The following is a 16086-nucleotide window of genomic DNA, read 5'->3' on the forward strand; positions in this document are numbered from 1 at the left end:
TGTAGGTTGGTACAGCCATTATGGAAAACAGTATGGAGGTTCCTCAGTAAAAACAGAATTACCATATGATGCAGCAATCCCACTCCTGCGCAAGTATACAGACAAAACTCTAATCCAAAAAGATACATGCACCCATATGTTCAGAGCAGCACTATTTACAATAGCCAAGACATGGAAACCTAAATGTCCATCAACAGATGAATGGACAAAGAAGATGTGGTATATATACACATACACACACACACACAATGGAATGTCACTCGGCTGTAAAAAAGAACAAAATAATGCCACTTGCAGCAACATGGATGCAACTAGAGAATATCATACTAAGTGAAGTAAGTCAGAAAGAGAAAACAAATACCATGTGATATCACATGTGGAATCTAAGATATGTTCATTTGTGTTATATTTACGAAACAGAAACAGACTCACAGACGAAGAGAACAGACTTGTGGTTGCCAAGAGGGAGGGGCCTGGGGGAGGGATGGAATGGGAAGTTGGGGTTAGCGGATGTAAGTTATTATATATGGATAAACAACAAGGTCTTACTGTAGAGCACAGAGAACTATATTCAGTATCCTATGATAAAGCATAATGGAAAAGAATATCAAAAAGAATGTATATATACGTATAACTGAATCACTCTGCTGTACAGCAGAAATTAACAGTTAATCAACTATACTTCAATAAATAAAAATAAAAAAATAGTTTGTGAAACCACGGTCATAACAGTAATTATTAACATTTACTTGAGAGCTTATGTGTACCAGCTACTGCTTCATATGCCTTCATTCGTAACGTATGTTATTATTTCACAATCCATTATGCAAGACCTTGAAATCTAAAAGCTTTGAGAAGTGAAAAGGTATTTACAATTAGGGGACAAAGCCTAACCAGACTTGAACTCATGTGGTTGAAAAACCTGACCTGAACTGATGTAAACCCATTTATAATCTTTAATTATTCCACTCAGCATGAATGTTCACACATTTGATTTCAAAATAATGCGTCTCACTACAGGATGCCGCTCCCAAACTCTCAGGGCTGCGGCAAAACCCACTGCATACGGCCTGAGTCTCAGATGAGGAGGACGTGCGGTCGGGCCACCACTGTGGGCCCAGAATTCTCACAGCTCCCAAGTCATGGATGGCAGACTGCAGCTGAATCGCCCAGTTAGCGAGGCATCGAGTCACTGCGCTGGCCTAATAAAGCCAGCAAATGTGACCACTCCTCTCCTGCAAGGCCACCTTGATGATACCACAGGACAGATGCTTGTGATGCCCATCTTCCAGAAGTTTCCATCCTCACTAGCTTCCATCCTCATCCATCAACTATTTCTAATGATATGAGCTTGGTACAGTTTCAGCTGTGGGCAGTTTGGCAAAGGCAGAATTGTGGAAAGAAAATGAGGAACGGGAAAGAGCGGAGATGAGTAAACAGACCAAAATAAAACTGGCGTGGGGAGAAGGGGCCAAGGGCCTGAGTGGGAAGAAGGAACTGAGGAAGGCTCAAAATCACGAACACTCAGGAACTTCCACTGAGCTTGAAAGCAGCTAAAGAAAGTGTCTAAGCCTAGGAACACTTGTTATGAAGGAGCAGGGGCAGGTGTCACGCATCCACAGGAAGACATAGTAATAAGATGATAGCAGTGGTCATTTCCCCAGTGTTTTATACGCCCCAGGCACTGTACTGGAGCCAATCACATTTCCCCTTCGTCCTCCATGGCACAGAAGGTATTATCATCCTCATTACAAAGGGGGAAACTGAGGCCCAAGGAAGTTAAAAGCAACATGTCCAAGGTCAAACAACTAACTTCAAAATTGGGGTACAAAACCAATTTTCTGATTCTAGAAGCAGTGCTCTTTCTGCCAGGGCACTCTGCCTTCTCCCACAGGTGTATACACCTGTCAAGGAGTATATAAAACCACTGAAGAGTAGACCGCTCTTATTATCAGGGTAGCAAATAAAAAAGGAAAGCCTAGGTCCAGGATGAATTTGGGGGCCTCTGCATCACTACCACACCTTTCCTATCTGGGGTATGAGGCTCCCCCAAGCATGGGGCACCTGTGAAAGCAAGTCACTTTAGCTGACGACCTGGCTGGTATCCATGAAACGGACACGGAGTTTGACTTCTAAGATGGCCCATGTCTCTATGGCTTTACCCCTACTATGAGAATTACTAAAAATTCAACGAGTAACAATTATTACATTTCCACAAATGTCAGAAGTTTTACACACACACACACACACATACACAGGTTAAAAATGCCTCTAACCTATCTGAGTTTGTTTCAGTTGCAATTTTAAATCGGTAACCTGCACAGTTAACCTCTTGACAGAAGCATCATATTCTAATATCTGGGCCTTCAGCTGGGCGGGGTGCTCAATCTGCAGGGAATTAGAGAAGAAAAAGAAATCAACGTAAAACAAATCACAGCTCACTTCAAAGGGAACAATTCTCTCATTGGGCTTATTCTCTTTTTTTGTTTTGCCAGTTTTGAGCAGCTTTACACCCGTAACCCACAGGGTCCCTTTAAAATGACGACCGATAACACAAGTTTCCATTTCTTCTTACATGCGTGTCAGAGCAGCTACTCCAGGTCATGGGCAGACACCAGAGTGAGGGCAGCAGTATTTCCAAGTCACAAGGTGAGAATCGAGACACTTCCACTGTGGGCACCATCAGGACTTGGAAAATGTTGTGTTTAAGTGAGTTTGCTTGCCTCTGGATTTTGTGACTATTATGAATATAAAGTCACATGACCACTGGACAGTTCTCTCAGATGAGAAAGGACACCCTTTAGCACCTTGAGGGATCTCTGATGTTAAAATAAATCCCACTTACACCAGTGTGGCGTGTGCCAAGCTCACGCGTCTACGCGGTGGACTGGCCTGACCCCTGGGTGCTCAAGAAGAAATACTCACTTCACTTTGCAGCTGTTTTTGCAGAGCTTGTTTCTGGGTTTCAAACTCCTTATGCTCCAAGGTGATAGCATTTTCTGCTTTCTTTAATTCTTTCTGAAAAATCAGCAGTTCAGGAGATGGCTGAGCTATGCCTAAGAAGGTATAAGAGCCTGGTCGTTACCACCCCGAAGTGTTCTCATTTCGCTTGACTTTTTTTTTTTTAATTTTTTTTTTAATTGAAGTTTAGTTAATCTACAATGTTGTGTTAGTTTCAAGTATACAGCAAAATGACTGAGTTATACACATACATAATATATATTTTTTCAGATTCTTTTCCATTATAGGTTATCACAAGATATTGAGTATAGTTTCCTGTGCTATACAGTAGGTCCTTATTGTTTATCTTTTTTTTTTTTTAATTGGGGTATAGCTGCTTTACAATGTTGTGTTAATTTCTGCTGTACAGTAAAGTGAGTCAGTTATACATATACCCACTCTTTTTTAGATTTCCTTCCCATTTAGGTCACCACAGAGCACTGAGTAGAGTTCCCTGTGCTATACCGTCAGTTCTCATTAGTTACCTCTTTTATACATAGTAGTGTATATATGTCAATCCCAATCTCCCAATTCATCCCACACCCCCTTTCCCCCTTGGTAACCATAAGTTTGTTTTCTACATCTGCGTCTCTATTTCTCCTTTGCTAATAAGGTCATCTGTACCATCTTTCTAGATTTCACATATAAGTGATACTATATTTGTCTTTCTCAGAAAGAGAGATTTATGCCGCTTGACTTTTAAAAGCAGCCAAACAAGTTTCAAATTGTTCTTCCTTTTTCTGTAGTCTATCAAATGTACTACAAGCAATTCTGACTCACAAATTTCAAAACAAAATAACTTAATGAACATAAATGCAAATTTTACTATTCTTGCATCCTTCTCCACATAACAGAACTCTTTCGAATCCTCAAATTAACTTGAAAGCCCACCTCTTCTCCCTTCAGAGACAGATAAGGAGTGCTCTATCAAAACCTGTTGGGACTTCCCTGGTGGCGCAGTGGTTGGGAATCCGTCTGCTAGTGCAGGGGACATGGGTTCGAGCCTTGGTCCCGGAGGATCCCACGTGCCGCGGAGCAACTAAGCCCACGTGCCACAACTACTGAGCCTGCGCTCTAGAGCCCATGAGCCACAACTACTGAAGCCTATGCGCCTAGAACCTGTGCTCTGCAAACAAGAGAAGCCACCGCAATAAGAAGCCCACGCACCGCAATGAAGAGTAGCCCCTGCTTGCCGCAACTAGAGAAAGCCTACGCGCAGCAACAAAGACCCAACGCAGCCATAAATAAATTAATTAATTAAAAAAAAAAACCTGTCAATGACTGCCCTGAGGTCCAATTCGATCTTTGCATCTGTCAGCGGCACAGGGTCCAGGCAGAAAACAGATGGCCCCCCAATTCAGGTCATCAGAGAGCCCTTCAATGAAGAATGACTTAGGCTGGGTCTGTAGCCACAAAGGATGGCACAGTTCCCTAGGCTACTAGCAGCACCATGCTGTTTGTAGCCCTTGGGCCTAGAGGGCCGGAGAGGGAGGAACTCCCACAACTGGAGAGAGTGAGCTGGTGCATAATGCTAGAGAGGCCATCCCACAAGCACTGGGATCTTGCATGGCTGAAAGGCGCAGGGCCAGCCCAGGACGCTGTACATGGAGGTGTCAGAGAGGGCAAACAACCTTGACCTCTCTCCTCCCTCCCTCCCAGTGCTTGAAGGCACTCGGCACACCTGACCAGCAGTCAGAGGGCAAGGGAAGCCCGGTACCATCTGCAGGGGCAAATTCGGACAGTTTTAAAATACATCTTCAGGACTGGCAGGAGAGACAAGATGGTGGAGTAAAAGGACTTCAGCTCACCTCCCCTCACGAAAACACCAAAATCACAACTAACTGCTGAACAACCACTGACAAAAAAGACTTGAACCTTCCAAAAAAGATATTCTACATCCAAAGCCACAGTGAGACAGTAGGAAGTTCACTTCTGCATTATAATCAAATCCCATACCTTCCAGATGGGCGATCCACAAACTGGGAAATAATTATATCACAGAGGTTCTCCCATATGAGTGAGAGTCTGGAGCCCCACATCAGGCTCCCCAGCCTGGGGATCTGGCATCAGGAGGTGGAGCCCCCAGAGCATTTGGCTTTCTAGGCCAGTTGGGCTTGAGTGCAGGAGTTCCTCAGGACTGAGAGAAACAGACAGCCCTCTTGGAGGCCGCACACAAGGTTTCATGTGCACTGGGACCCAGGGCAAAGCAGTGACTCCATAAAAGCCTGGGCCAGACCTACCTGCAGGTACTGTAGGGTCTCCGGGAGAGGTGGGGTCGGCTGTGGCTCACCATGGGGGCCAAAGGAAAACTCTTGGACGTGAGCTCTCCCAGGGGTCTCCATTTTGGCACCGATGATCAGCCCCACCCAACAGCCTGCAGGATCCAGTCCTGGGACGCCTCAGGCCAAACAATGAACAGGGTGGGAACACAGTCCCACCCCTCAGGAGACAGGCTGTCTAAAGTTGTCCTGAGCCAAGAGCCACCTATAAACACACCCCTTGACATGGCCCTGCCCACTAGGGGGACATGACACAGTTGCACCCACCAGTGTGCACGCACCAGTTCCTCCCACCAGAAAGCCTACACAAGCCCCTGGACCAAGCTCACCCACCATGGGACAGACACCGGAAACAAGAAGAATTACAATCCTACGGCCTGAGGAATGGAGACCACAAAAACACAGCAAGTGAGACAATACCAGACAGCAGAGAAATATCTTCCAGACTAAGGAACAAGATAAAACCCCAGAAGAACAACTAAGTGAAGTGGAGATAGGCAACCTACCTGAAAAAGAATTCAAAGTAATGATAGTAAAGATGATCCAAGACCAAGAGGAAAAACAATGGAGACACAGACCAAGAGGATACAAGAAATGTTTAATAAAGAGTTAGAAGCTTTAATGAACAGAGATGAACAATACAATAACTGAAATGAAAAATACACTAGAAGGAATCAATAGCAGAATAAATGAGGCAGTAGAACGAATAAGTGAGCTGGAAAACAAACTGGTGGAAATCACTGCTGAGGAACAGAATAAAGAAAGAAGAATGAAAAGAAATGAGGCCAGTCTAAGAGACTTCTAGGACAACATTAAATCCACAACATTGGCATTAAAGGGGTCCCAGAAGGAGAAGAGAGAGAGAAAGGGGCTGAGAAAATATGTGAAGAGCTAACAGCCAAAAACTTGCCTAACATGGGAAAGGAAACATTCACTCAAGTCCAGGAGGCACAGAGAGTCCCATACAGGATAAACCCAAGGAGGAACACACCGAGACACATATTAATCAAAGTGACCAAAAAATTAAGACAAAGAGAAAATATTAAAAGCAACAGAGAAAAGCAACAAATAACATACAAGGGAATCCCCATAAGGTTACCAGCTGATTTTTCAGCAGAAACTCTGCAGGCCAGAAGGGAATGGCAAGATATATTTAAAGTGATAAAAGAGAAAAACCTACAACCAAGAATACTCTACCCAGCAAGGCTCTCATTCAGATTCAATGGAGAAATCAAAAGTTTTACAGACAAGCAAAAGCTAAGAGATTTCAGCATCACCAAACCAGCTTTACAACAAATCCTAAAGGAACTTTTCTAGGCGGAAAAGAAAAGGCCACAACTAGAATCAAGAAAATTATGAATGGGAAAGCTCATCGGTAAAGGCAAACATAAAAAAAAGGTAGGAAATCACCCACACACAAGTATGATATCAAAACCAGCAATCATGGGAAGAGGATAGTATGCATGCAGGATATTGGAAATGCACTGGAAATTAAGAGACCAGCAACTTAAAGCAATCTTGTACATATATAGACTGCTATATCAAAACCTCATGGGAACCACAAATCAAAAATGTACAATAGATACACATACAAAAAAGAAAAAGCAACCCAAACACAACACTAAAGACAGACATCAAGTCACAAGAGAACAAAAGAGGAAGGGAAGAAAAAAGACCTTCCAAAACAAAACCAAAGCAATTAACAAAATGTTAGTTAAGTACATATCAATAATTACCTTAAGTGTAAATGGATTAAATGCTCCAACCAAAAGATAGATTGGCTGAATAGATACAAACACAAGACCCATATATATGCTGTCTACAAGAGCCCCCTTTCAGATCTAGGGACACATACAGACTGAAAGTGAGGGGATGGTAAAATGTATTCCATGTAAACAGAAATCAAAAGAAAGCTGGAATAGCAATAGTCATATCAGACAACATAGTTTAAAATAAGGACTATTACAAGAGACAAAGAAGGACACTACATAATGATCAAGAAATCAATTCAAGAAGAAGATATAACAATTGTAAGTATTTATGCACCCAACATAGAAGCAATATAGAAGGCAAATGCTCACAGCCATAAAAGGAGAAATCAACAGTAACACAATAATAGTGGGGGACTTTTAACACCCCACTTTCATCAATGGACAGATCATACAGGCAGAAAATCAATAAGGAAACACAGGCCTTACGTGACACATTAGACCGGATGGAATTAACCGATATTTACAGAACGATCCATATGAAAGCAGCAGAAAACACATTTTCCTCAAGTGCACATGGAACATTCTCCAGGATAGACCACATGCTTGGTCACAAAGCAAGCCTCGGTAAATTTAAGAAAAGTGAAATCATATTAAGCATCTTTTCCTACCACAACGCTATGAGATTAAAAATCGACTACAACAAAAAAACCGAAAAAGCACAAACACATGGAGGCTAAACAATATGTTACTAAACAACCAATGGATCACTGAAGAAATCAAAGAGAAAATCAAAAAATACCTAGAGACAAATGAAAACAAAAACATGACAATCCAAAACCTATGAGATGAAACAAAAGCAGTTCTAAGAGGGAAGTTTATAGTAATACAATCTTACCTCAAGAAACAAGAAAAATCTCAAACAACCTAACTTTACACCTAAAGCAGCTAGAGAAAGAAGAACAAACAAAACCCAAAGTAAGTAGAAGGAAAGAAATCATAAAGATCAGAGCAGAAATAAATGAAATAGAGATGAAGGAAACAACAGAAAAGATCAATGAAACTAAAGGATGATTCTTTGAAAAGATAAAGAAAATTGATAAACTTTAAGCCAGACTCATCAAGAAAAAAGGGAGAGGGCTCAAATCAATGCAATTAGAAACAAAAAAGAAGTTACAACTGACACCACAGAAATACAAAGGATCATAAGAGACTACTACAAGCAACTATCTACCAATAAAATGGACAACCTAGAAGAAATGGACGGATTCTTAGAAAAGTACAAATCTTCCAAGACTGAACCAGGAAGAAATAGAAAATAAGAACAGACCAATCACAGGTATTGAAATTGAAACTGTGATTAAAAGACTTCCAACAGCATAACCATCCCAAACTTCAGACAATACTACAAAGCTACAGTAACCAAAACAGCATGGCATTGGCACAAAAACAGACATATGGATCAATGGAACAGAAGAGAGAGCCCAAAAATAAACCCACACACCTATGGTCAATAAATCTTCTACAGAGGAGGCAAGAATAGACAATGGAAAAAGGACAGACTCTTCAGCAAGTGGTGTTGGGAAAGTTGGAGAGCCACATGTAAACCAATGAAGTTAGAACACGACCTCTCACCAGACACAAAAATAAACTCAAAATGGCTTAAAGACTTAAACATAAGATATGACACCATAAAATGTCTAGAAGACAACAGGGGCAAAACATTCTCTGACATAAATCATACCAATGTTGTCTTAGGTCAGTCTTCCAAGGCAATAGAAATAAAAGCAAAAATAAACAAACAGGACCTAATCAAACTTACAACCTTCTGCACAGCAAAGGAAACTGTAAACAAACGAAAAGACAACCTACAGAACGGGAGAAAATATTTGAAATGATAAGACTGACAAGGGCTTAATTCCCAAAATATACAAACAGCTCAAAAACAAAAGAACAACCAAATTGAAAAATCAGCAGAAGACTAAAGTAGACATTTCTCCAAAATATAAATACAGGTGGCCAAGAGGCACATGAAAAGATGCTCAACATGGCTAACTATTAGAGAAATGCAAATCAAAACTACAGTGAGGTACCATCTCACAGCAGTCAGAATGGCCATTATTACAAAGTCTACAAATGACAAATTGCTGGAGAGGATGTGGAGAAAAGGGAACCCCTCTACACTGTTGGTGGGAATGTAAGTCGGTGCAACCACTGTGGAAAACAGTATGGAGGTTTCTCAGAAAACTAAAAATAGAATTACCATATGATCCAGCAATCCCACTCCTGGGCCTATATCTGGAGAAAACTCTAATTAAAAAAGATACATGCACCCTTATGTTCATAGCAGCACTATTCACAATAGCCAAGACATGGAAACAACCTAAATATCCATCAAGAGATGAATGGATAAAAGATGATGTGGTACATACATACAATGGAATACTACTCACCCAGAAAAAGAATGAAATAATGCCATTTGCAACAACACAGATGCAAGTAGAGATTATCATACTAAGTGAAGTAAGTCAGAAAGAGAAAAACAAATACCATATGATATCACTTATATGTGGAATCTAAAATATGACACATGTAAAGCAACTATACTCCAATAAAAATTAACTTTAAAAAAGTAAAATAAAAGGTAGAGTGACTTGAAAGAAGTAAAAAATAAAATATGACACAAATGAACCTATCTATGAAAGAGAAACAAAATCAGGACATAGAGAATAGACTGGTGGTTGTTAAGGGGGTGGGGGGGTGGGAGAGGGTAGGAGTGCGAGTTTGGGATTAGCAGATGTAAACTGGTATGTATAGAATGGATAAACAACAAGATCTTACTGTATAGCACAGGGAACTATATTCAATATCCTGTGATAAACCATAATGGAAACGAATATGAAAAAGAATGTATATATATCTATAATTGAGTCACTTTGCTGTACAGCAGTAATTAATGAAACATTGTAATTCCACTATACTTCAATAAAAAATTAAAAAAAATATCCAACAGAGCAAAGACACACACACACAAAAACTATCAACAAACAAAATCAAAGACAAAAGACAAGGACGTGCACTCTCACCACTTTTATACAACACTGCTGTGGATAGGACTTCCAAATTATCAGAGACGAAAAAGATATAAAAGGAATCCAAATTGGAAAAGAAGTAAAACTGTCACTGCAGATGACATGATACTATACATAGAATCCTAAAGATGCTACCAGAAAACTTACTAGAGCTCATCAGTGAATTCAGTAAAGCTGCAGGATACAAAATTAATACACAGAAATCTCTTGCATCCCTACACACTAACAATGAAGATCAGAAAGAGAAATTAAGGAAACAAATCCCATTTACCATTACATCAAAAAGAATAAAATACCTAGGAATAAACCTACCTAAGGAGGCAAAACACCTGTACTCTGAAAACTATAAGATACTGATAAAAGAAACTAAAGATGACACAAACAGATGGAAAGATATACCATGTTTTTGGATTGGAAGAATCAATATTGTCAAAATGACTATACTACCCAAAGCAATCTACAGATTCAATGCAATCCCTATCAAATTACCAATGGCATTTTTCACAGAACTAGAAGAAAAAATTTTAAATTTGTATGGAAACACAAAAGACCCTGAACAGCCAAAGCAAACCTGAGAAAGAAAAATGGAACTGGAGGGACTTCACTGGTGGTGCAGTGGTTAAGAATCCACCTACCAATGCAAGGACACAGGTTTGAGGCCTGCTCCAGGAAAATCCCACATGCTGTGAGGCAACTAAGCTCATGCGCCACAACGACTGAGCCTGTGCTCTAGAGCCCACGAGCCACAACTACCGAAGCCCACACACCTAGAGTCCGTGCTCCACAACAAGAGAAGCCACTGCGATGAGAAGCCCGTGCACCGCAACAAAGAGTAGCCCCCACTCGTCACAACTAGAGAAAGCCCACTCACTGAACAAAGACCCAACACAGCCAAATAAATTAACTAATTAATTAAATAAATTTAAAAAAAAAGAAAAAAGAAAAATGAAACTGGAGCAGTCAGACTCCCTGACTTCAGACTATACTACAAAGTTACAATAATCAAAACAGTATGGTACTGGCACAAAAACGGAAATATAGCTCAAAAAACAGGAAAGCCCAGAAATAGTTCAAAAAACAGGAAAGCCCAGAAATATAGTTCAAAAAACAGGAAAGCCCAAAAAACAGAACGCCCCTATGGTCAATTAATCTACAACAAAGGAGCAAGAATATATAATGGAGAAAAGACAGTCTCTTCACCAAGTGGTGCTGGGAAAAGTGGACAGTTACATGTAGAATAATGAGATTAGAACATTCTCTAACACCATACACAAAAATAAACTCAAAATGGATTAAAGACCTAAATGTAAGGCCGGATATTATAAAACTCTTAGAGGAAAACATAGGCAGAACACTCTGACATAAATTGCAGTATATCTTTTTGGATCTACCTCCTAGAGTAACGAAAATTTTAAAAAAATTTATTTAAATGGGACCTAATTAAACTTAAAATCTTTTGCACAGCAAAGGAAACCATAAACAAAATGAAAAGACAGCCCACAGAATGGGAGAAAACATTTGCAAATGAAGCAACCGAAAAGGATTAATCTCCAAAATATACAAAACAGCTCACACAGCTCAAACAACCCAATCAAAAAATGGGCAGAAGATTTAAATAGACATTTCTCCAAAGAAGACATACAGATGGCCAACAGGCACACAAAAAGATGCTCAACTTTCCTAGTGTTTAGAGAAATGTAAATCAAAACTACAATGAGTTATCACCTCACACGGGTCAGAATGGCCATCATCAAAATGTCTATAAACAGGGCTTTCCTGGAGGCATCGTGGTTAAGAATCCGCCTGCCAATGCAGGGGACATGGGTTCGAGCCCTGGTCTGCGAAGATCTCACATGTTGCGGAGTAACTAAGCCCATGTGCCATAACTACTGAGCCTGTGTTCTAAAACCCGTGAGCCACAACTACTGAACCAATGTGCCAAAACTACTGAAGCCCGCACACCTAGAGGCCGTGATCCACAACAAAAGAAGCCACTGCAATGAGAAGCCTGTCCACCACAACAAAGAGTAGCCCGTGCTCTATGCAACTACAGAAAGCTCACGTGGAGCAACAAAGACCCAAGGCAGCCAAAAATAAAATAAATAATAAGTTTAAAAAAAAAAAAAAAAGAAAAAATTCCTTTAAAAAAACTGTCTATAAACAATAAATGCTGGAGAGGGTGTGGAGAAAAGGGAATCCTCCTACACTGTTGGTGGCAATGTAAATTGGTTCAACCACTATAGAGAACAGTATGGAGGTTCCTTAAAAAACTAAAAATAGAAATACCATATGATCCAGCAACCATACTCCTGGGCATATATCCAGAGAAAACCATAATTCGAAAAGATATATGCACCTCAGTGTTCCCTGCAGCACTATTTACAATAGCCAAGACATGGAAGCGACTGAAATGTCCATCAACAGAGGAATGAATAAAGATGTGTTACATATGTACAACTGAATACTACTCAGTCATAAAAAAGAACAAAATAATGCCATTTGCAACAACATGGATGCAACTAGAGAATATCATACTAAGTGAAATAAGTCAGAAAGAAAAAGACAAATATCTTATGATGTCACTTGTATGTGGAACCTAAAAAAAATGATACAAATGAACTTATTTACAAAACAGAAACAGACTCACAGACTTCAAAAACAAATTTATGAAAGGGGAAAGGTCTGGGGAGGGATAAAATAAGGAGTTTGGGATTAACATATGCACACTACCATATATAAAACAGATAATCAACAAGGACATACTGTATAGCATAGGGAACTCTACTCAATGATCTGTAATAACCTATATGGGAAAAAAATCTGAAAAAGAATGGATATGTGTATATGTATAACTGAATCCTTTTGCTGTATACCTGAAACTAACACAACATTGTAAATCAACTATACTCTAACATAAGATAAAAATTAAATTAAAAAAAATGTTTCTTCTTACACTACGAATTATGGAATAGCAAGCAAAAAGAAAGGAATTTCAATCTGAGAATCTTAATTTTATAAAATCTTCCCAATTGAAGCCTCCCTTAGAGCAGTTCCCTAATATGAACCTAACATGAATTACAAAAGCAGGCAAATCAGGAAAAAAAAAAGACTTACGGTTTAGGAGATTCAAGTTTTCACTTTTCATGTCTTCCAGTTGTTGTTTAAGTAGTTTATTTTGTGCCTCAAGCTCCAGTTTCCCTTCTTTCAGTAGTGAATAGTTGCTCATCTCTTTAACCTTCTTGCTCAGCACATGGTTTTGCTTTGTTAATGCCAAACACTGAGCTTTGACAGACTCCAACTGAAGCTGGAATTGGAAAAGGAAAACTTGTATTTGAACAGTGACTTTACAGGACTGCATAGGTAAATGCTGGCAGGCTGCTCTCAGCTGGGCAGCATAATTTAATTACGGTCACTTGACTGAAGTGTGGTTCTCTTCGACTAGATAACCCTAACTACAACTTCTGCCCTGGAGCTGGGAATGGGGCAAGCTCATCCAACTCGATTTATGCAGAACCCTGTCCTACAAAGCAAGTCCTTCGGATTATCACCCCATTTTCCAGATGCAACTAAGGACCCAAAAGCCATCACAGAGTTAATAATGTGTCTATTTTTTAATATGAAAAGGTAAGATAGATACCAATAACATGCTGTGAGGTGCTTTCCTTTTCTTAGTCTAATATATCTCATGTTTGGAGACACGAGCCTATAAAGTTCTCAAGCAAGTCATCACAGTTGGAAAAATAAATTTTATATACAGAACGTATTTTAAGTTCCTGAAGGTCCAGTCCTGTCCTTTGGATAGCAAGCACACAAATGGACAGTAAAAAAGTAACAGTATCATGTGAAAAATGCCTCTCATTTTGCTTTAATCTGTGAGATCCTGATGTAGTGATAAGAATTTTCACCTGCTGCTGAGGGGAAGGGAGAAGAGGCTGAGTAGATACTGGTATACACCAGCCACCTGCTATGGGCCAGGCGCAGTAAACCAGCTCACTGAAGTCCCTCAGCAACCATGGGATGTGGGCAATATCCCAGAGTTTACGGAGAAGGGATCTGAGGTCACAGATCTTGCCCAGAGGCACACAAGCAGTGAGGGAGACACAAAGGATTCAAGGACGACTCTGGGCCCCAAAGGACATGCTCTTTCTATGCTTCTCTAGGAGACTAAGATTGAAATAAGGAACTACTGAATTAAGTTCAGCCGTCACCCTCTGAGTCATATAATAAACAGTCCAAAAATACCAAGAGGATAACTCGAGATAAATTATGTATGACTGAAGCTACAATTTCCCGTGATGTCTAACAACTATTTCAAAAAAACCAATAGGCTTAACAATTACCTCAAGTTCTTTCACACGATTTACAGAATGATCCAGTTCTTCCTTTTTAAAATTAAGAGTCGCAAACTCCTCTTGGAAATGTATAGCTTTTTCTGAAAGACAGAGCCAACCAACTAAAGATCATAAAGTTTTCCCAGTGAATATAAAAAACATTTAATCATTTATAGCCAGTATGTCAGATCTAATGACCATTATTTCATCATCTAAAATAGCAGAGGGAATTCCCTGTCCGCCCAGAGGTTAGGACTCCACGTTTTTACTGCTGAGGGTGCGGGTTTGATCCTTTGTTGGGGAACTAAGAGCCCGCAAGCTGTGTGGCACAGTAAAAAAAACAAAACAAAAAAACCCACCACACACACACATACACACACACACACACGTAAAATAGCAGATATTTGGGTCAAAAAAAAAATCAGCGAGCGATAAGTAAGCCCCATTACTCAACAGGTGATGGAAAGTCAGTTGTAATGGTCATACATGTGGTGAACCTCCTGCTACACAAGTCACCAGAGTTATTACACCATCTGCACAGAGTGCGGGGCCCTCATGCCGACGGCTCTGAACTTCCTTCCTTAAAGACAAAGACTGCTCTGTAAGACTGTAGCTATTTGTAGTTATTATTTTGTCATTTTCACTTCATCTAACCCAAGTCTCTATAGATATAGCATCAGAAAAATCATATCCTGACTACAGGACAGTACTAATTCCTCAAGAGGTATTAGTCTCAGCAAGATAGTTGCAAAGGAGCAGCCCCAAAGTAAAAAATGAAATATCTCGTGGCTTAGAGTAATATTAACTGATGGCAATAAGTTGCTGCCGCCTTCTTGCCATCACAGATTTATTCATCAAAATATATGGAAATAAAGTTGAATAAAATTCTACTGATGAATTACTGATCTTTGTGAATATACAAAAGGTTAAACATGAAGGTTTGTAAAAACATAGTGAAAGACGGTGATTATTTTTTTCATTTTGTAAAATTAAAAGGACAAAAATGTGTCAGTTTATAGTAACAATGAAGTGGAAGGTACATATTTTTTGGATTACAGAACAGACCCAACTTAGGAAGCTGATAACCTGCATCAAAACTGAGAAGTATAGCCTTTTTCCCCCCCAAGGGTCACCTTTATTCTTCCTCTTATCTTCGATGAATCTGTTAGTTCTAGCGACGCAGTCCTCCTTCAGTTCAAGTTGATACCTGAGAATCAGAAGGATGGAAAATGAGTTCCTGGTCACCTCCCTAGACAGACTGCTACCAGTGCCTGAGCTTATCTATGGCACCAGGGCACCGAAGGGCACTGAACAGGACAACGCAGTAAGGCCAGGGATCCGAATCCTGGCTATAAAAGGTCCAGTAAAATCCTGCTGCAATCCTGTAAACTCAAGCACAAAATGAAGGGTCATGTTATCGAGGTTACAGATGGCACTGTTTCTCAGTTGGTGTCCATTGACACAAGAAAGTAAATTTAGTTACTTCTACATTGTACCCAACAGACTCTAAATCCCAAAGGATAACAAGTCAGTCACTTCCAATCCACCTATCCTGCCTCCCCACCCCCAAGCAGGATAAGAACTTTTCCCCTCAGGAACTGAGCACAGTACTGAGAGCCACTGCCAACAGAATTATATACGGATTGGCGATACCAAAAGGCACGTTTTCATGGAA

The 16086-nt window shown here is 40.1% G+C and overlaps 1 protein-coding gene across 3 annotated transcripts in view; it reads right to left on the bottom strand.

Moving 5' to 3' along the window:
• LOC137757685 (centriole and centriolar satellite protein OFD1-like) overlaps positions 1–16086 on the bottom strand; it is a 61985-nt gene that overhangs the window by 22885 nt on the left and 23014 nt on the right. For 2 of the 3 annotated variants that reach the window (XM_068534298.1, XM_068534300.1), the window contains exons 11-15: positions 15545–15618; positions 14421–14512; positions 13195–13384; positions 2926–3056; positions 2277–2388 (exon numbers count right to left, since the gene is read on the bottom strand). In XM_068534298.1, coding sequence (XP_068390399.1) covers positions 2277–2388; positions 2926–3056; positions 13195–13384; positions 14421–14512; positions 15545–15618 — 599 coding nt within the window. The remainder of the gene's footprint in view (positions 1–2276; positions 2389–2925; positions 3057–13194; positions 13385–14420; positions 14513–15544; positions 15619–16086) is intronic. The other variant, XM_068534299.1, reaches the window with a different exon arrangement.

Source organism: Eschrichtius robustus, assembly GCF_028021215.1.
Source record: "Eschrichtius robustus isolate mEscRob2 chromosome Y unlocalized genomic scaffold, mEscRob2.pri SUPER_Y_unloc_3, whole genome shotgun sequence".
Taxonomy (NCBI): Eukaryota; Metazoa; Chordata; class Mammalia; order Artiodactyla; family Eschrichtiidae; genus Eschrichtius; species Eschrichtius robustus.